This window comes from Bidens hawaiensis, unplaced genomic scaffold (genome assembly GCF_021521415.1).
Source record: "Bidens hawaiensis isolate Kalapana, Puna unplaced genomic scaffold, B.hawaiensis_p1.1 tig00030835_1, whole genome shotgun sequence".
Taxonomy (NCBI): Eukaryota; Viridiplantae; Streptophyta; class Magnoliopsida; order Asterales; family Asteraceae; genus Bidens; species Bidens hawaiensis.
The window spans coordinates 43,625-64,852 of record NW_027495166.1 but is presented as its reverse complement, the minus strand read 5'-3'; the positions used below and the strand labels follow the sequence as shown (position 1 = coordinate 64,852).

The window sequence follows — 21,228 nt, the reverse complement described above, 5'->3', positions numbered from 1 at the left end:
ATCTAAATATTTAAGCAATCAATTCGGATAATAATAATATTATTATTAATATCTTCATCCTCCCAAATTCCTTCAATCTGTCAAATTGAATCTACAACGGATTCGGTTTCACTCACCAGTAAGTGTAATATATAAATTTCTTTGTTTTGTTTGTTTTCTAATTATGTGTAATTTAGGGCTAATTGTTTAATATAACAGTTTTGCAATTAGTTTATTGAATTGGAGTGAAATTAGATAACATTTGAATTGGTTGAGTTGTGTTTTGGTTGTAGCCAAAATTGGTTAGGCATTGGTTATGGACTTATGGGGGAATTCAGGGATTTTTGGAAGCTGTATCTAGTTGGTTAACGTTGAATCGGTTCAATTTCGGTCACCCGTATGTGATTTTGTTTTGTTTTGATTATTATATACAGAGTTTATTGCTCCCAAGAACCTAATTTCTGATTATTGTTTTGTTATTTGGGTGAAATATCAAATTAGAGTCAAGTGATGTGGTTGAGCTAGAAGTCTAGAACCAGGGGTGTAAACGAGGCTCGTTTTTTACTTACGAGAGATTGAGCTCGAGTCTGGCGCGTTTCGAGCTTTTTTTTCTAAAGCTCGAGCTTGGCTTGGCTTAGGCTCGACACGTTTATTATTTATTAAATATCAATATACATTTTTAACAAGTCTAAGCTCGGTATTGCAGTGTGAAATTAATACATAAAATTCCTAAAGAGTTCAAACTTAAAACGTACATTAGGCTCATTAAGCTCGATGAGCCTGAAAGATTTTCAGTTCTTCACATACAAGGATCGAGCCTGGGCTTGATAATTTAACAAGCTTTATATTATGAGGCTCGGGCTCGGCACAATAAGGCTTGGATCGTTTCGAGCTTTTTATCGATCCGATCCCAAGTAGCTCACGAGCGGCCCAACTTGTTTGCACCCTATCTAGAACCATGATTGACCAGAAATAGGCAATGATGGCATGTAGGGATTTTTGGAGTTGTATCTTGTTAACCGACATATTTGCAATTTTCATCATAAAAACAGTTGAAATCTATCAAGAAACTCGATGTTCACAACTGATTTCAAATCGATGGGTGAAAAAGAAGGCAATAATTCAAGAAAAAATGTCCAAATGCAAGAGATTAACAGACGTCCACGCATTAATCTTCCCGCAATTCGAGGCTTCTTGTCACAGGTTCCAGGAAAATTTCAGAGGCATTTGAAGGTCAGTTAGTATTTCTGCTTTAACCACTTGATCATCTTATTTAGAGGTGTAAGCAAGCCGAACTGAACCCAAGCTTGGCTCGTTTAGAACTCTATTTTTAAAGCCCGAGCTTGGCTTGTCTAGAACTCTATTTCTAAAGCTCAAGCTCGGCTCGTTTAGAGCTTTATATCTAAAGCTCAAGCTCGGCTCCTGAGTAGTTTTTCAAGCACGGTCTAGGCTCGTCTATTATCTATTAATTTTTTAAAGGTTTTATTTATATTTTTTATAATTTACTTATAAAATATATATTTATATACAAAACAATATATATTACCTAATAGTTTTTATCATAACTTTATACATAATAATAGTTATTAGACAAATATATTAAATAAAAATAAAAAAATATAAAGCTTGTTTAGGCTTGGGAGCCGGCTTAAGCTCGATATGTGAAGCTCAAGCTCGTTTTTGAGTTTTTAACGAGGCGATCTCGAGTAGCTCACGAACGACTCGGCTCATTTACACAATTACACCCCTAATCCTATCTTCATACAATGCAGTCAAGGTTCAAAAGACCAACAGAAACCGAGGGATCAAACAGGGATACGTTCAAACTAAAGGATTTAAAAGTCAGTTTAGAGAAGCAAATGGAAGCTTGGAGGAAAAATCCAGTGTGGGATGATGCTCAACCGACTTCTATTGAGGTACGTAACGTTTGATGACGTGGAAATACTCTACTTTCCAAAGTGTAATCATATTATTTTTTACACCAAATAATTTTCAGGTGGTTGTACCAAAAGGATCTTTATGCCAACTAAATGTGAAGACACACGTGGGATTGCCTCCAGATGCAATATTCAACATTGTAATTGACCCTGACAATAGACGAGTCTTCAAGAATATTCAGGTAGGTGATTAGAACATGTTTTATATGCTTCTTTTGGTTCGCTAACAATGAACGGATGAAGAAGATTTTGATTATCATAAGTTCTAGGGGTGCAAACGAGCCGAGCCCAAGCTCGACTAGGCTCGAGCTCGGCTCGTTTAACTTATACGGAGCTCGAGCTCGAGCTCAGCTTGTTTTGATCTTTATTTATAAAGCTTGAGCTCGGCACGTTTCGTAGTTTTTTAAGAGCTCGGGCTCGACTCGTTTAATATTTATTAATTAATTTTTTATATATTTATAATTATATTTTTATATTTATTTTCATTATAACTTTATATATAAAATAATATATGTTATTTAGTTATTTTTTTCATAATATTATATATATCAATTAATAATTATTAAATTAGTTATTTTTTTCATAAAATTATATATATCAATTAATAATTATTAAATATATATGTATCTATTAATATATATATTTATAAAAAAATATATAAATTACAGGCTCGTTTAGGCTCGCGAGCTGGCTCGAGCTAGATAAGTGAAGCTCGGACTCGGGCTCGTTTATTAAACGAGCTTTCTTTTAGGCTCGAGCTCGGGCTCGTTTAAGCTTGGCTCGATCGAGCTTTTTCACATGCCGATCTTGAGTAGCTCGGCTTGTTTGCACCCCTAATCATAACGTTAATTTTTGTGTCAGGCCGTACTGTCAAGAAAGGTTTTGCTTGATGAAGGTTCAAGACAGATTGTTGATCTGGAGCAAGCTGCGATTTGGAGGTTTTTATGGTGGTCAGGAACCATCTCTGTTCATGTACTCGTAGATCAGAACAGAGAAGATTACTCAGTAAGTAACACTATTTTTTTCCTTCTAAGAAGTTTGTTTATTTCGGGTCATGTTTCATCTGTTTTGTGTTAAACGGGTAAAATAGAAAAGGGTTCTACTAACCATAGAGTTTAGGCCTAGCTCTTGAGTTGAATAGGTCTCGACTCTCGAGTGCGGTTCTAGAACATTAGGCTAAGCTCAACATCGGCTCGAGAACTCAAATGATACTTCAAGATGTGATCTCAAATTTAACTTGAGATTTCAAATATGTATGCATGCTTGATTTTGTCTCGAGCATGTATGTTTGTATGTGGAATATAAGGCTCGGAAAATCAAATAAGAGGAACCGAGCGTCGGAGTCCTTGCAAGCTTGAGTTCGGCTTGTTTTATAGTTCGAGTTTAATTTTCTATTTCTGAGCTTGAGCTTAAAGTTGAAATAAAAGATCGACTCGTTTGCAGCCTTAATTAGGACTAGGGTTAAGAGGATAAAACTACTCACAAAATCGGTTTTTTAGTTTGATTTATTGATTTAAGCCCCTAAACTTTATATCTCTTGTTAAAAAACCACCCTGTTTATATAGTTTTGAACAAGGCAAAAAAATGCTTAGTGAATAAGTCAATAAACCACTAACAAAAGAGGTCAAAATGATCTGTATTGTGATGAAGTTGGTTGGTTAAATCCAATTATGTCAACCAACTCGACCTATATGTTATGATTCGTTACCTGTACTTCCCATTCGAGCACCTCTAGATTAACATTTGATTAAAATTGCTGTGATACAGATAAGCATGTTTCAGTGTTTAGAAGTAATTTCCTTGTATATATATATGCCTATTTGAGGGCAAAATAAGTAGTTTTTATTTTAAAAAATATCTAGTTTTAGGGGTTGTTTGGGTCTTGATTATTTCCATGATTTGCAGATGAAATTTAAGCAAGTTACACCGGGATTTATGAAAAGGTTTGAAGGTAGTTGGAAAGTAGAACCGATACTACTTGATGAAAAGCTATGCCATCCTTTCAAGCCAAAAACTATATCAGAATACATGCAATGCACTCAATGCAACGGTAGGATCGCGTCAAAAGTCACACTTCAGCAACTGGTGGAGCCCGCTATCGTCCCCCCTCCACCGATTTCATGGTATCTTAGAGGAATCACCTCAAGAACTGTAGAAATGCTCATAAACGATCTAGTTGAAGAAGCTTCGAGAATAAAAGGCGTTTCGGCCACTGATGTTGTTACAACAGACCTGAATCGTGTTCAGATATCATCTAATGAAATTCAATCACTTGATATTAAAGAAAGATGGGCGATGAGACGAAGAAGATCACGCAGAAATATGTAAAGAGGAAGAAAAGTTCGGTTTTGAGCCACTATCGGTAAGTCATTTCGCTTATGAGTTATGACCCTTTGTTTGTTAGTTGTACTATCTGAATTATGTTATACATAATATGAGTTCTCTAATGCTAATGCTACATAATGCTAATGTTGTTATATGTCTTGTTGTAAATGTTTGATTATGTGAACTGAAAAACATTTTCATATTATTCATGAATCTATATTATTGATCTTTGATTGCGATGTACAATGACATGTGAACTTTACATATAGAGATATGTATTTGTGTATTGTATAACTAGTTGTTCTCTTAAAATGGCTTCAAATTCGGATTCTTGTATATATTGTCAAATTGAATTCAAATAATCGGATTGGATCCTGGTTCACCCAAACTGGTTTTTGGATCAAGTTTAGTTGTGCACCTCTAAATGAGTTAAAAAGTGGATAACTTCTAATACGACCACAAGTCCGTTTCACGTTTGTCATCCCTATGTTTTTTGTTCAGCGTAACGTTCATATCTTGTATATAACCTTCATAGGATTTTATCTAGAATCTCATTCTTGACATATTGTTCTTTGGTTTTGTTTTGTGGATTTAGCAATTCAACAATTGAGTCATGGTTTCGATTTATTTCGACAAGCCTTTTACCTTTGATTTCGACTTACAGGCGATTTAACCGAACATATTAAAAGTATGAAATAATTTTATTTTGTATAATTAACCTGTTAACAATTAAAATAGTTATATTTTTTGCCCATTGACATTTTTTTTGTGAAGAATAAAACTTTACCAAACATTTATGACATATTTATATTAATCATATTGTTACTTGTTAGGTGATAAATAAATAATCATTTCATTTTTCAATCACAAATTTGTCATGTTAATAGAAAATAATTTGAAAATATAACACTTTTGATTTATTGCAAACCAATGTGTTAAACCACACCAGGCATGTTATAAAAGCATAAAATGATAAATGGTCTTTTATAGTAAGGTAATCAATCATAAGGCATGATTTATATCACAAAACAAATTCTAAATGAGCAACTAAAAATTCTTATAGATCGACACGAAAAACTGACCTCGTCATCATCGAAATCGTCACACGAGAACTCTGATTCTTCGGAGCTGTCGTCATTAAAAAGCAGATGTCCAATTTCCTTCTTTCTCTTAGTTTGAGGCTCTCTGTCATTGCTATCTATAACCGATATGATCTTCTGTTTAATGATATCTTTGATAGATTTTTTGTCATGGGAACTTAGGCCAAGAAGTGAAGCGCGTTCTTTTTTTTACGTGGAGTCCTTAGATGTCGAGATGAGGCCTGCAATTGATTTTGCAAGGTCCGGGGCATAACTGCGAATCTAAATTAACCGACGCATTAGCAGCAGGAAGTTAACACTTGTGTTAAAAAGTTATGTCACACACATAATTGTGGATCCATGATGATGTTATATATGCACACATAACTTGTAATATCACGAACAAGTTAGTCATTAGACAGGTCGGGTCGGGTTTGAGTTGCGCTACCTAATTCGTTGTAAACCCGCCAACTAGTTTAAATTTACAATTTTTTTTACAGTTTAAAATAATATGTAAATTTATATTCAGCTTCACTTTTAAAGAAATCTTAACTATTTTAATGTTTTGTATGCTTAGCACTAATATTTTTGGTGTACCTTCAAAATATTTTGCATTTGCGAGTGCTTATGCTATAATATGTATCGTCTACCCTCTAATAATATGATTTTCACCTCATTGTATTTATCATGTACCTTTTGATTCTGGTTCGGGTCATAAACGTGTCACCATGTTCAACTCGTTTACAAAACAAATACCAAATTAATACTTGGGTGGCCTTTAAATTTGTTTTATTTATCCCGTGTTGTAGGGTTTAGCAAAGGCTATTGTTAACTAATTTTCCTGACAGTTACATAAAACAATATATTGTCCAATAAACTACTGCTAACAATCACTAAACACCCCCTATATTTTCTGACACTTTATTTTTCATGTCAGAATTGTTTGAATAAGAGATGAGGCTGGTGGTGGTTACTAGTAGGGATGTGCACTGCTTGGTTCGGTTAATAATAGCCTCACCCAATCGATTTTCGGTTTATTCGGTTAATTTTTTGGTTTCAGGTTTTCGGTTTGGTTAATCAAATTTGGGCTATTTTTATTTAAAAATACATGAAAATGATGCATAAATACATGAAATGAATGTATAAATAAATACATAGAATGGTTGTATAAATACATGGAATGGTGGTATAATATGAAATGGATGTATAAAAACTATAAATATATGAAAATATGAATTGTTGGGTTGGGTTAATTTTGGTTAAACAAGGGTACAAAAATAACCAATAACCGTTTCTTGGTTAATTCGGCTACCGTTAGTTTCGGTTCAGTTTCGTCGGTTTTCGGTTTAGTTCAATTCGGTTATTGCTCACCCCTAGTTACTAGCGATTGATATTATGTTTAAAATTAGCGATTCTTTTAAAAAGTTGATTAGTTGATAATAACAGCCCTTAGGAATATTCTTAACATTTCCCTATATTAAATCCAATTTGCTTTTCAAAGTTTCATTTTGTAAATTGTAGTTTCTAATAAAATATGCAGACTATTCTAATATTCTTATAAATGTAGCTAGTAATTTAGAATTAAGCAACAAAAAGTATTACCTTAACAGCATGTGCACTGAGAAGAACTCCATTATTTTTCTCCTTGAGGTCATTCAATGCAAGCTTCACTGCTTTGTTAGCAAGATTTTTATCGATAGTACTTTCAGTTGATGGAGGCAGATTGAGCTTGGTATACATTAAGGAAAAATATAACATATAAACGTTTGTGCCGGTTATCTCAACATATATATGTGGGTATAATCTCTAACGGGCCAAATGGATTAGTTACATTTCGTCCCCATGTAATGGTCAAAATTACAGATATTGACCCTATGATTTGTTTAATACAAAAACGGTTTGTAGCATGCTGCAGTGTTAGTTTTCTTTGTTCAATGAGCCCCATGTGCCCCTCACATGACAGTGTTTCGCCCATTATGCATGAATTTTATAAAACAAAATAATAATGATAATAATCAAAGAAAATAAAATAATTAACCAGTATGGCTTGCTTTCTTCTTAATTAGTAATACACTGTATACCATGTGCCTTTCACATGAGGGTTCATAAATTTTGTGATTAAATATAAAATTATAATAAAATGAAGTAAAAAATTTACCACTGGTCTGATTTCTTTTAAATTATAAGTGGATAGTTTTATTCATTTTAAAGGAAGCGGGTCAAACGGGTCGAAATGGGCTGTGCTGAAATCATTTTACTGAAGAAAATTTAATTTTTCATATAATATGATTTATGTAATCATATCTTACTACTTATTTGAAAAAAACTTGAAATTTTAGCACAAAATCGTTTCAAGATCAACCCGACACGTATGAAAAACTACTGCTTTGACCCATTTTCCAGTGCTATCAAGAAAAAATAAATATTACTAACAAATAATTATATGGAAAGAAATGAAGGATATTTGTTGTGGTGACAGTGAATGGCAATGTCAATATGAGAACCTGGTGGCAAATCCTCCCATTCAATAAATGCGCAGCCATCTTCTTCTGGTATGGATTTAATGCTAAGCCCATATTTTTTCCATTTGATGCCGTTCAACGCTTTTAGTAATGGTTGAGAAATCATGCCAGGTAAGAAGTCACTGAAGTATATTACCTGAAATGCATGTGGTCACTATAAACTTCTTGAAAAACAGCAAGAAAAATAAAATATGAACAAATCTCGACTATTTAGTCGAGGAAAAATCTTATGTTCAATTAGAGCCATTTCAACCTTTGCACTTGTGGACGGGTCAATATTGTTTTAGTAATCATAATTAATGCACTAATGATTAAAAATATCATTTTAGATGGACAAAAATGTTTGCAGGTCAACCCAGTGTCCCAGTCTGTGCTGCTATGTCTTGACCCTAGCAAAAAATGACCCGTTTCAACCCAAATTCGTCTTGACCCATTACCCAGCCCACTCTTCTTGCCATATTTTTTTGTAAAACCATTGGATTATTCGAGAAAGAGCGAGGAGGAGGACTAACCTCTGTTTTACTACCACACACCCTGGAACAAGATGGATCAATCAACTCTGATAACTCACTAACTATAACCACAGCTTCTATTGTTGTTTCGGTATTCTTTTTACTTTTGCAAACCATCCCACTTCCGGTTTTCAGGTGTTCTCTAACAAAATCAAGAATGCAACAAGTCAGAAAAACTCAACCGTCGTACAAAAATCAAATCATATATATATACAGACTGCTAAGTGTTGATTACCAAACATATTTTTTGGAATTTTGGTACCTCTGCTAAAATGGATAGAAAAGCAGGAAATGAGATATCCAATATCCGAGTTGAGATTATGATACCGAATCCACGTTGTTACTCAAATGGCTCAAGAAACTCATAGTTTATTCATAGGCTTTTCAAATCGAAAGATTCGGTCCGCAAGCTTAAACGCTTACAATCTCTTAATCAAATATAAATTAACTCCCCTAAACGATAAACTTATCCTCTATTTATAGATAAACTATCAAGATAATTAGTAATCCAAATCTTTCTCCAAGCGGGTCATCGTTCGGGTCGGGCCGGGACGTATTATCGGGTCGGAAGCCCCCAAATTAGATTTTGCAGACCCATCACATTTAATTCCTTAATTCAGTGATCAAGTGGTTTAAATAACAAAAGTATTCACTAGAGTTTGTCTGTTTAAAACTTACCTGGTTGGAAAGCAAGAGTAGCATATACAGTCTTTCTGATTCCCATGCTTGCGAGCATAATCCACAAGGCCTGATTTGAAACATAAATCGTTTTCTTCTGATGGTGAATCATTGCACTCATTTGCCACTATAGCATTCACACATTGATGCTCAGTAAGTTTACCATTGTCAACAATTAGTTCAATTCCAACCTTCTGAAAAAAAATGTGAAGACAAAGGATCAACAATGTCTCACTAGATGGGTCTGTAGGAAACAATATATATGACAAACAACAAATATTGTAAATTAATATGTAAACATTCAGTAGGCGATTAGGGGTGTGTATTTGGATTGTAGATAGGCTCATTAGATTAGCTATAATACCATGAAACTAAGTATTTTTCCATGTCTCGTTCTCATTCATTATATATAGTCATATGGATATACACTTGGTATGTGTCTAATTGCCTACTATGTATTTACATTATCAAAAATGACAAGTCATATAAATCTTTGCAAATCAAGAACGAACAATGATTGTTTGATCGATTGATTGCAAAAAGGTTTCTAATACTATACTAATGAGTTTAAGATAATACTTACAGGAATCTTCATAATGAGCATCTGCAGAACCAATCATACAAAGTAATAACAATATTATGATCAGGCCATAAACCCAGAAACACTGTCTCTTTGAGAAATCCCACAAAAAAATAAAAATGAAACACCTAACCTTTTGGAAAAAGCATTTAATATCTTCCAGCAAATAATAGACATTATGAAAAGTTGAGAATGATACTTCAGTCCCACTGAAAAAAAGAAATTAGGAAATTAAAGTCTAGACGGTTTTGAAATCAACGTATTAACAGTTTTTAGATAATATGCATGCCTGAATGTTGCACCAGATTTGAAGCTTAGGGGCAATTTTGCTAGTCGTTTTGAGTGGTCCTTTTGTTTAAGATCTATATTGTAGTGAAATATTTCACTATCAGAAACACCTAAAGTATCCAAATAATAAGAAAATTAGTAAGTACAGTAAACAAATAAAAGTATAACATAGTTCTGTTTGTCAATTTGTAAGACAGGGGATAAATAAGCCTCACAAGTCTTCGAAAACACAACATTATATCTTGAAAACACAAAATAGTAAAAACATGGAATAAATGGCAAGTTGTGAACAAAGATATAATAGATCTAGGTTTCAATTCTATGTTTCTATAAATAATTATGCAATATCATAGAAACATCCAAACGATTTACAATGAAGTGGCAGGTAAGCGGGCAATAAGCTGTGCCGCAACCCCCTTTTGGATAGCAAACCCAATCCTACTAAAAACAAAGTTTCGGTTCTTATGGGCCGATACATTACTATGCATAACTTTCTGAACCCTATTCAAAAGGTCCACGGCATCCGGAGCTAAGAAACCAAAAGTGTCAATGCGCTACTATTGACACTATTGAAAGACAGCTAAGCCTAACAAGAAACGGAAGTTACATGTATTCTAAAGTCAAGCGTTGTAAGTGAACGAGATTAATACTTACTGGTTGTTGCAATGGATATGACTCCATCTGCATATCATATCAAAGTTGCTCGTCAGTTGTTTATTTTATTATAGATATATAGAGTATCTCAAGTTCTAGTTAGAAACTCTCTTACAGTAAAATAAAATTAAAAACAAATGGCATTGTAAATGTGTAATGCGCTAACACCGACAGGTGAGATAAGTTCAATTAGTTAACCTACCAGTTCATATTCTTTTAGATAAGAAACCGTGTATGTAGCCAGTTGGAGTTCTTACCGTGTAACTCGTTCAATATTGAATCACTTAAGCGCTTCACATCCTGAAACTCCTCCACACAGCTTCCAACTCCCGTGTCAGAAACTAGTCATATCATGAAGCCAAACATATTTTTCAAACTACCTCACATACCATGATTATTGTTAAAAACATACTTGCAAAGGTATAATCACACAAATAGCCATTTTGACTTCATATTTAGCCAGTAATCTTAAAATCAAATGGCAGACACCATAAAACCTAGGTTTAGCACATTGTAGAAGGCTTACATTGATTGATCGATTCACAATGGAAATAGTCATATAGATTAAAACAATTTCAATCTCAATCACACCTTAAAGCATACAATACTCAGATCTCCAGGAAAAACAACAGTGTGATCAATTGAACTAATTACCGATTTACAGATGTGAACAATTTGATTGATGCCTAAGACACAAAATCGTGCATATGATCATCATACAAAGCATACAAAGTAACTGATCTAATGAATGAAAATTCAATTATGCTAGGTCAATCTATCACACAGATCGATGTTCAAGCTTAATCAAATTTAAGATAAAATCCAGAGATAGCAAATTACTTGAGATACAAACTAAAGGACCAACGATTTCAGACTGACTGATGGATAACCTACCTCACATATCATAATTATAATAAAAAAGATATATGAAACAATATAATCACAGATATAGCTATTTTGACATCATGATTTTGCAACTAATCTAAAAATCAAATGGCAAACAACACATAACCTAGGTTTAGCACATCGTAGAAGGTTTCGATTGGTTCACATTGGATATAGATTAAAACAATTCCAATTTCGATTTCAATAACACCTTAATGCGTAACAACAATATATATGATCAATTGAACTAATAACCGATTTAAAACGGAAGCCAAATGCATACAGATCCGAACAGTTTACTATCAAATACACAAAATCGTACATATGATAATCATACAAATTCAATGAAGCTAGGTCAATCTATCACACAGATATTTAACAAACCGAAACTAAATCCACAGAGAAGTTAAACGCATACAGATCCGAACAATTTGATATCAAACACACAAAATCACGCACATGATCTTCATACACTTAACTAACTGATCTAGCAAATTCAAATTCAATAACGCTAGGTCAATCTATCACACATATATGTAATAAACCGAAATTAAATCCACAGAGAAGCTAAACGAATACAGATCCGAACAATTTGATGTCAAATACACAAAATCGTACATATGATAATCATACATACTCAATGAAGCTATAGGTTAATCTATTACACATATATCTTATAAACTGAAACTGAAAGTATATAATAAGTTGAATTAAATCCACAGAGATAGCAAATTACTTGATACGCGAACTAACGGAGGACCGGAGACTTCAACCGACGGTTTGAGGCTTAAGGTTAACCGGCAGAGTTCACCTGACGTACGGCACCGTTGAATCGCCGATGAAATCAACTGAAACAAATTGTTAACTGAAATTAAATTAAACTAATATCATTGCGTAACAAATAGATACTGAAATTGAGATCGATTGAGCTTACATGTCTACTGAGATTTGTAACAGACGAAGCATCCATTGATTTTTGCTGTGAATTGAAATGTTGAAACTGTGAGCGGTTAATGAAGAAATTATATAGTATGTGAAATAGTATAATTAGTTCCCGCGCAAATGATTGTAATTTTGTGGATGTTTTAGGGGCTTTTGTGCGAGGGGTGCAAACGAGACGAGTTGTTCGTGTTTTACTCGAGTTTGGATTAGTAAAATGCTTAAAACGAAACGTGATTTCTCGATGAATAAAGCTCGTTTAGTCCTCGAGCCTTGTACAGGAAGCTCGTTTAGGCTTGTCGACCGAGCCTTGTGTATTTTTAAGTTTTACGATTTTAGGACACTTATGTATTGAGTTAACAGTTCACAACTGAGCTCGAACTAAGCTTTGGCTCGTTTAAGGTACTAAACAAGCTAGAGCAGAGCTTAGGCGTGTTTAAGCTTTTTCTCAAATTATGTAAAAAAAATGGTGTATAATAAATAGTAAATGAGTTGAGCCCAAACCGAGCCTGAGTTAGAAAAAGCAACTCACAAGCCGAGCTCAAGTTTGGAAAAGAGCTCGAAACAAGTCGAGTTCAAGCCCGATCCCTCATACGTCAAAAACAAGCCGAGCTTTAGCATGTTCGAGCTCAGGTTGAGCTTGGGGCGTTTACACCCCTAGCATGTGCATACGACGGTTTTGCCCCAAAACTATAGAAGGGATGTCGGTTAGGGATAACCATAACTGTAATCAATGCGTTATGTCGGTTTCAGTTAATCGATTTTAAATGTTATAGCGGGTCAGTTATGGGTTGATTAACAATGAACTTGGTCCTAACTAAAAATAACTCAAAACGGCATAAACTATCATTATTTGGGCCTGAAAACTTGGGCTTGAAATTTGTATTCCGCATAATAAATTGTTATACACTTTTGTATATATTAACATATCACATACTCACATAGCATTAAAAATATACATTTAATTTATAATATTAAAAAGTACATATAACAGGTTTGGTTCGGTTTTGGCGGAGTTGGAAACCTTGTTGACCGTTACCGACTCACTATTGTCGGTTTTTTGAAAATCATTAAACCGAGTTATTGTTATCGGTACGGTTTAGTTGTATCAGTTCAGTTTCATCGATTAATTTGATTATGGGTCAACTAATTAGGTTTTCTACACACCCCTAGTCAAAAGTTTGTTGCTTCTTCTATAGTTTAAAGTCGTTTTAATTGTTATTCGAAATAACTAAATAAAAACTTTACTTTTTTAATTATCAAATGTAGGTTGTTGGTATATCAAGTCCGGCAACGATTAATAATTCATTTTCAATATCGAGTCTATGTAAAGACTAATAATATAAGCACATACATTTATTTGACAATAACAATTTTAATAGAGCCGGGATTGACAACATTTTATTCAATTAAAGTCAGCATTAACAACGTAAAATGCAAAATGCAAGTAAAGTCGCACATAAGTTCAAGGGACTTCCCATTTTCTTATAATCAACATATAATGGATTTGATAAAAACTAATCTACATATAATGAAAAAAAAACTCATTTCACAAAATAAATGAGATTAACTAATTGCCACAAACTTAATTACGTAAAAAAAGAATATTTGGGTTTTATATGAAGCATCAGTTCTCATTAGATTTTTCGCCGTCAAGTATATTGAAAGTTTCATTTGACTCGGATTCGATTCTTGTCCACAGCAGTTAATTTTAAAGGCACCATGGTGATTATCGAAGAGCGGATGAGTAAGTGGCTTTCACTAGTTGGATCTTTGAACTAAACGAGTTTTATCTCACCTTACTGTCGTGCCTCCGGATGAGTGTTCACGAGTACTGGCCTTAGGTGAGGGGTTTTCCAGGATCGAAATAGTAGTGAATTAGCCAGTAGCCAATTTGAAAGATTCGTTGACCGTTAAAAAAAGTAGAGTTAAGTGCCATTTTGGTACATGTGGTTTGTTCAATTACGCAACTTTAGTACCATTTTTGAATTTATTGCAAATGGCTACCTCACATTTCTGAATCTTATCTTGCAGGTTTAGTACTTTTTTCTAACACTGTTTATTTTTGTCCGTTAAATCGGGGGTGGTATGATAACTTTGTTATTTTCTTTATTTTATCCTAGATTGCAGGTGACTTTTGATGGTTCCGGCTACCGTGAAATCGTACACCCTTTGTCAAATAGGCTTTCGTCTCGTTTTCATCAATTTCAACTGATTCTTGCTTGATTTCCGTTGATTAACGGAGTTGTGTGGTGGCTCATATGGTTAAATTTCAGACTTTCATTTCAGATTTATAGAAACAGGTGTGATACTGTGATAGTTTAGGATTAGGGGAGATAAAAGATGAAGATGATGTTGATTGTTTGACATTACATCGATGACCAGGGGTGGGTAAGGTTTTCTTGGTTAGGAAAGTATAAAAGGGTGGATTTTGTTTAGAAAAAGGATAAAATAAAGAAAATAACAAAGTTATTATACTACCCCCGATTTAACGGACAAAAATAAACAGTGTTAGAAAAAAGTACTAAACCTGCAAGATTAAGATTTAGAAATGTGAGGTAGCCATTTGCAATAAATTCAAAAATGGTACTAAAGTTGCGTAATTGAATAAACCACATTTACCAAAATGACACTTGACTCAAAAAAGTATATTGAAACTCCGTGATTGGCAATCGAATCAACTAGGAGTGCGGAAGAGATAAGCTAATAGAGACAAGTTTTGTGCATTGGCAATCGAATCAACTAGGAGTGCAAACGAGCCAAGCTGCTCGCAAGCTACTCGAGATCAGCTCGTGAAAAAACTCGATCGAACCGAGTTTAATCAAGTCTGAGCCTAAAAGTAAGCTCGTAATAAACGAGCCCGAGCCCGAGCCCGATCTTCACTTATCGAGCTCGAGCCAGCTGTCGAGTCTACAAGAGCCTGTAGTTTTTATAATATAAATATCATCATCATCATCATCATCATCATCGTACTCAGTATATCCCACCAATAGCAAAGCTATAGTAGGGTCTGAGGAGGGTAAGATGTAGACAGCCTTACCTCTACCCCATAAGGATAGAGAGGCTGCTTCCGGTGAGACCCCCGGCTCGATAGTAGTTTTGCATCAAGCCTTGGACATAAGGCACATAGCACTCAATCATCGGGACACCGGCTGATCGGTGCATGTACCCTTGTCTTTCGGCTATCAACGCCACTACATGATGCCTGATTAACCGTCCGTCACTTTTAACGTTATTTTCACGAGATTAGTAAAATAACGTCAAAATTGGTGCAATTTCACTTTTGCCCACCCGAGGGTTCACACATATATACATCATATAAATATATATTTTATAATTATTGATTAATATATATGTCACCAAAAATAACTAAATAACATGCATTATTTTATTCACAAAATTATAATTGAAAATAAATATACAAAAAACTTATACATATAAAAAAATTAATTAAAAAATAGTTGTTCCTATGCAACTTTTACTTCATATACAAACATGTTCTAAAAATTCTATCCTAGTTCCTAACACCACCTAAAGGCTGAGAATGCTCTAAGGGATATAAAAAGTTTCCATAAGAAAGCAAGACCGGTAGACCTAAAATAGGCTGGATCGATAATGGATATATTAAACCAACTCACCAAATCTATCCCCAAGTTTTGGTTTTCAAATTCGGATCATGCTGGTTTTTCACTACAAATGCACATTGATGCACGGATGCATAAATTACAATCCCCTCAAGACGATTTTAAAAATATACGGGTAACAACAATGTACTTCACAAGTTAAGCTTTGAGGGACACCACAACCATGACGCCGACACTTTACGACATGTACACCTCAACGCCAATGCTTTTCACACATTGGCACACAGGACAAACACTCATACCCCTATCACAATCTTTACACAGACTCAAATGCCTACACGGCATCACCAGAATCGACACCTCATTCACACAGCACGATTTGCATATCATGTTATTATCATGCTCCTTCTGGGCCCCGCCGTTAGTCAATCCAAGGTAATTGTTAGGGTCAACAGACGAAACAGCGTCATTTTCTAAATCAGTATCACCGAACCCTTCTTTGACTTGGTCAACTCCTTGTGCTAGTGTCTGTTGCAGGTTTGACTTCAACATGTTGACTACTGACTCGTTGTATTTTGCTCTGTAGTGCCAGTTTTGGGCGTCGTTTGCCACTTGTTTTATTCTTTCCACAAGTTCCTTGTTTTTACGGTTTATTATTTCGATTTCAAGATCTTTTTCGCGCATCCTCTTGTCTATGCTTTTACCAATAGAAGCCATAAACGAAGACATGTGTCGTTGTCTTATGTCCTTTACTCCTTTCAGCATAATGTCTCCCTGTTAAGATTCAGTATAAATAAGTTATAATAGGAGTTTAAAATTATTTTTTAGACCGATTGATGCTAGGTTATAAACGATCCAAGCAGCTCGTAAACTACTTTAGATCTGATGGTTAATAGCCCAAACCAAGTCAAGCTTAAAACAACCCCAAGCCCAAGCCTAAACTGGCATATATTCAGTAAACGAGCTCGAGCCCAAGTTTCATATGTCACGCTTTAATAACAAGCATAATAATATAAATATAATAACAAGTATTTACTACAAGAAATAAATAATTGCATAGTGCATAATATTAAATATATAATTATATCATAAAACCAAGTATAATAATATTTTTTTAGTATATATGGCAAGAGGTACATTCAATACACAGTGTACTTATTGTTTTAAATGTGAAACATAAGCGGTTTTTTATTTAACAAGTGCTACTTCTCTCCAATTAACGAGTGGTTTAATAGCAGTTTTTATTTTAAATTGGTTTGTATTAAGCACGCCCCATCACCCCTATATAACTATAATAATTATAATTATATATGAACAGATGCATTTTCTTGAAGTGTTTTAGTAACTTTCATGTCGAAAAGGATATAATAAAAAAAAGACTATTAAAAAAACAAGAGAAATCAAATTAATACCTGAAGCATGATGTATCTTTCAAGTTCCTCGTTCTGTCGATCAAGCTCAATTGTGACACTATCACCAAAAGAAGACATAACCGACGGTGCTGTCGGCATGCGTCCACTTGCTGATGTAATCGATGAGTTGCGTTCCTTGTCATCGTATGACAATTTTAGACCAGTAGATACATGATGCGGGTTTGGAATGGTTGATGGCCGATCAGATTCTTCATTGTAAAAATTCTGGTTCAATGATATTTGAAGCCTCTTCTGCATTAAGTTAGCTTCAACTTCCCTTGAGCGTTTATGAGACAGGAATGCAGGGGTATTATGGTCTTTACCAGAATAATTTACTGGGTCCACATTATGGGTGGCAGGTACTCCTATAGCAATGTTAAAACCAAAATCAAATATCAGAAGACCATGGTATGAATAGAGTTCATATAATGGCCCGGTCTATTACATGTGAAGTTAGGTTACGATCTAGTCCGAAACAAGAACTTTCTTACGAAATTAAGCTTAAATAACTAGCCCAAGACTTTCTGTCCGGTTAGTTGTTGGCTGATTGTTTCTTGCCTCACGTAGTATTCTAAACATGGCGCCTTATATAATAAAATAAATTTCAAAACACATGATCGTGAAACGGTTTAAAGATTTAGAAAAATAAAGTTAGTTTAGGAATATGTGATCGTTATCATATTGATTACTCTTGTTGTCACCTGACTTTAACACGTGAAGTATAAAATCTGATTGAGAAGAACTGATGATTGTATGTTATTAACACATAATGGCCGTAATAAAAACATAAAAAGACCACGTCTTCTCAAATCTAGTTGCAAAATCCATGTGTTAAAGGCAAATGTAAATAAGAGCAACCAGAAGTATAAAAAAAAATAGCAAACACATCTTCTCAATCTAACTTTATCTACAATAATATAAACACACAATATAATGTGCATTTCATTTTTCAAAAAAGCAAACAGCATACACAATTTAAGCAAGAAATTAGATATAACATCTACAAGCGTAAAACCCTACCATAATCATGTGTTTTAGAACTAATTTTATACACAATCTGTGCAAATATAACAACATATGATATTTCATGTTTAGAATGCGTTCTTAGGGAAAAAAATTCCACCAAGTTAACGACTAATCTGACAAAATCCCGAACAATGCAAATCAACTTGCAATCCAATAAAGCAAATTTAATCAATCGATAATAGAAACTCACCATTACCAAATAGTTGCAACTGGTTCGAAGGATAATTTAAAAGATTCTCATCAAGGAAGACGGGGACTAAAGAATTGGTGTTGCTTCCTCCAAACATCTTTCACTAAACAATACACAAACAACCTGCATATACATTAAACCATTGTTGAAATCAATAAGCGGTTTAAAGTTTCACGAAGATATTGAGAAACTGAATTGATGCAAATTTGAAAACAAATATAAAACCCCTGGCGATATATGTGCTTTAATTCTGTTTGTTGTTGAGATTTTGGTTTCTGATCAAATATAGGATTCGGCTTTTAATTTTCCATCCGCAGTCTACACTCATGCAGTTTCCATACACAATAGTCATTTTTCAGTATCGTTGATTTCCGACAGAAAAGATAGTTTCATTGTCCACGTTCTATGAAGAGTTAGGGGATCTAATCAGTAGGAACACAAAACTACCGCTTAAGCTGTTACGATAACCACTCGAAAAAAACAGCATACATCAAGTGTATGCACTTTATTCAAGTAATAATCGAAAAGCCTTAATATGCAGTATTGTGTAATTACTGACCAGATCCCCAAACTCCTCATAGACACGAACAATCAAAACTAAACTTCCAATCAGAAACCAACAATGCCGGAAAGCGACTAAAGAATACAAAAACTACATAACCAAAGATTGCATAGATTGCAGAACATACAACCGTAAATCCAAACCCTGTATTTGACCAAAATCCATAGTCAATCAAAAAAGCAAACAAATAACAAAGCACACATTACATAAAACCATACAGTTCCAAATTACACAAAACGCAACAATCTAACGCCACCAAAAACTCAAAATATCAAAAAAAAAGAAAAACGAATCAATCACTCAATATGTCCATCACTAAGGGATGAGCAGTTATCGGTACCAATTTTCCCAAAATCTTGGTACCAGTACCAAAATGTTCGGTTCGGTACCAGTACAGTGCCGGTACCGCTTTTCCCAACATCTTGGCACTGGTAAGATGCCAGTATTGAAGGCAAAATTCGGGAAATACTGGTACCGTACCCGGACTGAAATTTCAAAACTTGGTACCGTCGGTTCGGTACAGGTACGATGCCAGTATTGAAGGCAAAATTCGAGAAATACCGGTACCGTACCAGAACTGAAATGTCAAAACTTGGTACTGTTCGGTACCGGCGGTACCAAATCTGTACCGATTTCGGTTTGCTCATCCCTAACTAGTGATCACTAACAGCAATCTCACTAACAAAATATACCTCAGATATCAAATCCTCACGAGATCCTGCAAAATCACAAGCAAAAAACAACAAATCGTTACTTAAACCACTTTAAAACCTAATAATTATAAAAAAAAATTAACAATACGAAATCAGTAAATCGAAGATTAATCCACAGATAAGATGCCGTACCTTGAAACAATAAGTCACAGAAATGCTGCAAAATCACACATAAAAAACAACAAATCGTTACTTAAATCACTTAAAAACCTAACAATTGTAACAAACTAACAATACGAAATCAGTAAATCGAAGATGAATCTAGAGAGAAGATGCCGTACGTTGAAACGATGAGTGAATTGAGAGAAGCGTGTAGGTTACAAAAATGAGAGTTTTAGATGGAGAAAGTGATGAATAGAGAGAGAGAGAGGAAATAATAATAATGAATGAATAATAATAAAAGGAATTGATGAGAGAAGTGGTGTGATATTGGTATTTGTATGGCATAGGGAAAGGTGATGGATGGGGAGAAATTATTGAACGGTGCGGTGGTGGTTACGCAAACGGCTGAACATGTCTAAAGATGATGATAATAACGGATGGAAGTTAAGAAATTTGAACTTTTATTATTATTATTATTATTATTATTATTATTATTATTATTATTATATATTTTTAGTTGTTTTTAAAAATTTAATATAAAGAGTAGAGTATTATTATTTTATTTTCTTATGGTCCTTATGGTTTGAGTGTTAAACCCTTTTGGTACAAGAACTTTTTTTTGGGAGATGTTAGAGACACCACTCAAAAATGAAAACACCCACCCACTACGCGGCTTATCGCCCGATCCGCCGCGGATCACCCCCTTTTGTCTTATTATGTCAACTGCTTTTGTCTTATTATGTTTGTACCAAATACGCGGCTTAGTGATTGATCCGCCGCTGATCGAGTACACGTCAACATCAGCAGATCAAATCCGTCATAACCCGTACGTAATACGCCGAGGATCGATCAATCCGCCGCTGATCAGCTCAATAATTTAATTTTGGCACATCCGTCTCCCTTTCTCTACATATATCATACTCATTTCTCATTTTTCATTGTAGACAATATTTTTCGTTGATTAGATATGGAAAGTATTTGTGTTTTGTGTTTGTTAAACTATAATGGATTTATATGATATTTTGTTTGGTGACGGGAACGACGAGCAGGCGGGCTACGCATACAACGATCAGCCGGAGCAGTCGGGCTTGCCAGATTTGAATGAACTTCCCGACTTGAACCATGAGCCGGGGTATGGAAATATCGAGCAGTACGACTTACCAAATCCTGACCAGGTTATTTAGTGTGTTTATATAAACTTTATATAGTACAACAACGCGTTAGTTATTTTTTAAATATTATATGTTGTCTTGCCAAAATA

At 34.4% G+C, this 21,228-nt stretch overlaps 2 protein-coding genes and 1 pseudogene across 4 annotated transcripts; 1 reads left to right on the top strand and 2 right to left on the bottom strand.

Moving 5' to 3' along the window:
* Positions 1–1,011: 1,011 nt before the first annotated feature.
* LOC143581218 (uncharacterized) lies at positions 1,012–4,484 on the top strand. The gene is made up of 5 exons (XM_077064043.1): positions 1,012–1,212; positions 1,752–1,895; positions 1,976–2,098; positions 2,778–2,921; positions 3,822–4,484. Exons 1-5 carry the CDS (start codon positions 1,054–1,056, stop codon positions 4,242–4,244), a joined length of 993 nt encoding a protein of 330 aa, XP_076920158.1. The 5' UTR covers positions 1,012–1,053; the 3' UTR covers positions 4,245–4,484.
* A 711-nt stretch (positions 4,485–5,195) lies between these two features.
* LOC143581221 (type 2 DNA topoisomerase 6 subunit B-like) lies at positions 5,196–12,623 on the bottom strand (annotated as a pseudogene). Its single transcript, XR_013143794.1, has 12 exons — positions 12,374–12,623; positions 12,176–12,287; positions 10,812–10,895; positions 10,555–10,581; positions 9,902–10,010; positions 9,746–9,821; positions 9,616–9,636; positions 9,033–9,226; positions 8,355–8,496; positions 7,788–7,978; positions 6,923–7,052; positions 5,196–5,602 (listed from the first exon to the last, which is right to left on the bottom strand). The product of XR_013143794.1 is annotated as a type 2 DNA topoisomerase 6 subunit B-like (transcript).
* A 3,373-nt stretch (positions 12,624–15,996) lies between these two features.
* On the bottom strand, positions 15,997–20,222 carry LOC143581217 (BOI-related E3 ubiquitin-protein ligase 1-like). 2 transcript variants are annotated; one of them, XM_077064040.1, is made up of 5 exons: positions 20,147–20,222; positions 19,845–19,870; positions 18,591–18,713; positions 17,375–17,739; positions 15,997–16,736 (listed from the first exon to the last, which is right to left on the bottom strand). In XM_077064040.1, the coding sequence occupies exons 3-5, from the start codon at positions 18,685–18,687 to the stop codon at positions 16,200–16,202; spliced, it is 999 nt and encodes a 332-aa protein (XP_076920155.1). In that variant the 5' UTR covers positions 18,688–18,713; positions 19,845–19,870; positions 20,147–20,222; the 3' UTR covers positions 15,997–16,199. The 2 variants fall into 2 exon arrangements, with proteins under 2 accessions (XP_076920155.1, XP_076920156.1); XM_077064041.1 differs by lacking the exon at positions 20,147–20,222 and adding an exon at positions 19,998–20,012.
* Positions 20,223–21,228: the final 1,006 nt, after the last annotated feature.

What these genes read in the sequence shown, in the direction of transcription:
- LOC143581217 (XM_077064040.1), bottom strand. Translation starts at nt 18,687, where the DNA reads ATGTTTGGAGGAAGCAACACCAATTCTTTAGTCCCCGTCTTCCTTGAT. An exon ending in GTTGCAACTATTTGGTAATG is followed by an intron (nt 17,740 to 18,590) that starts GTGAGTTTCTAT and finishes ACATTGCTATAG; the next exon opens with GAGTACCTGCCACCCATAAT. An exon ending in AAAGATACATCATGCTTCAG is followed by an intron (nt 16,737 to 17,374) that starts GTATTAATTTGA and finishes GAATCTTAACAG; the next exon opens with GGAGACATTATGCTGAAAGG.
- LOC143581218 (XM_077064043.1), top strand. Translation starts at nt 1,054, where the DNA reads ATGTTCACAACTGATTTCAAATCGATGGGTGAAAAAGAAGGCAATAAT. An exon ending in CTCAACCGACTTCTATTGAG is followed by an intron (nt 1,896 to 1,975) that starts GTACGTAACGTT and finishes AATAATTTTCAG; the next exon opens with GTGGTTGTACCAAAAGGATC. An exon ending in GAGTCTTCAAGAATATTCAG is followed by an intron (nt 2,099 to 2,777) that starts GTAGGTGATTAG and finishes TTTTTGTGTCAG; the next exon opens with GCCGTACTGTCAAGAAAGGT.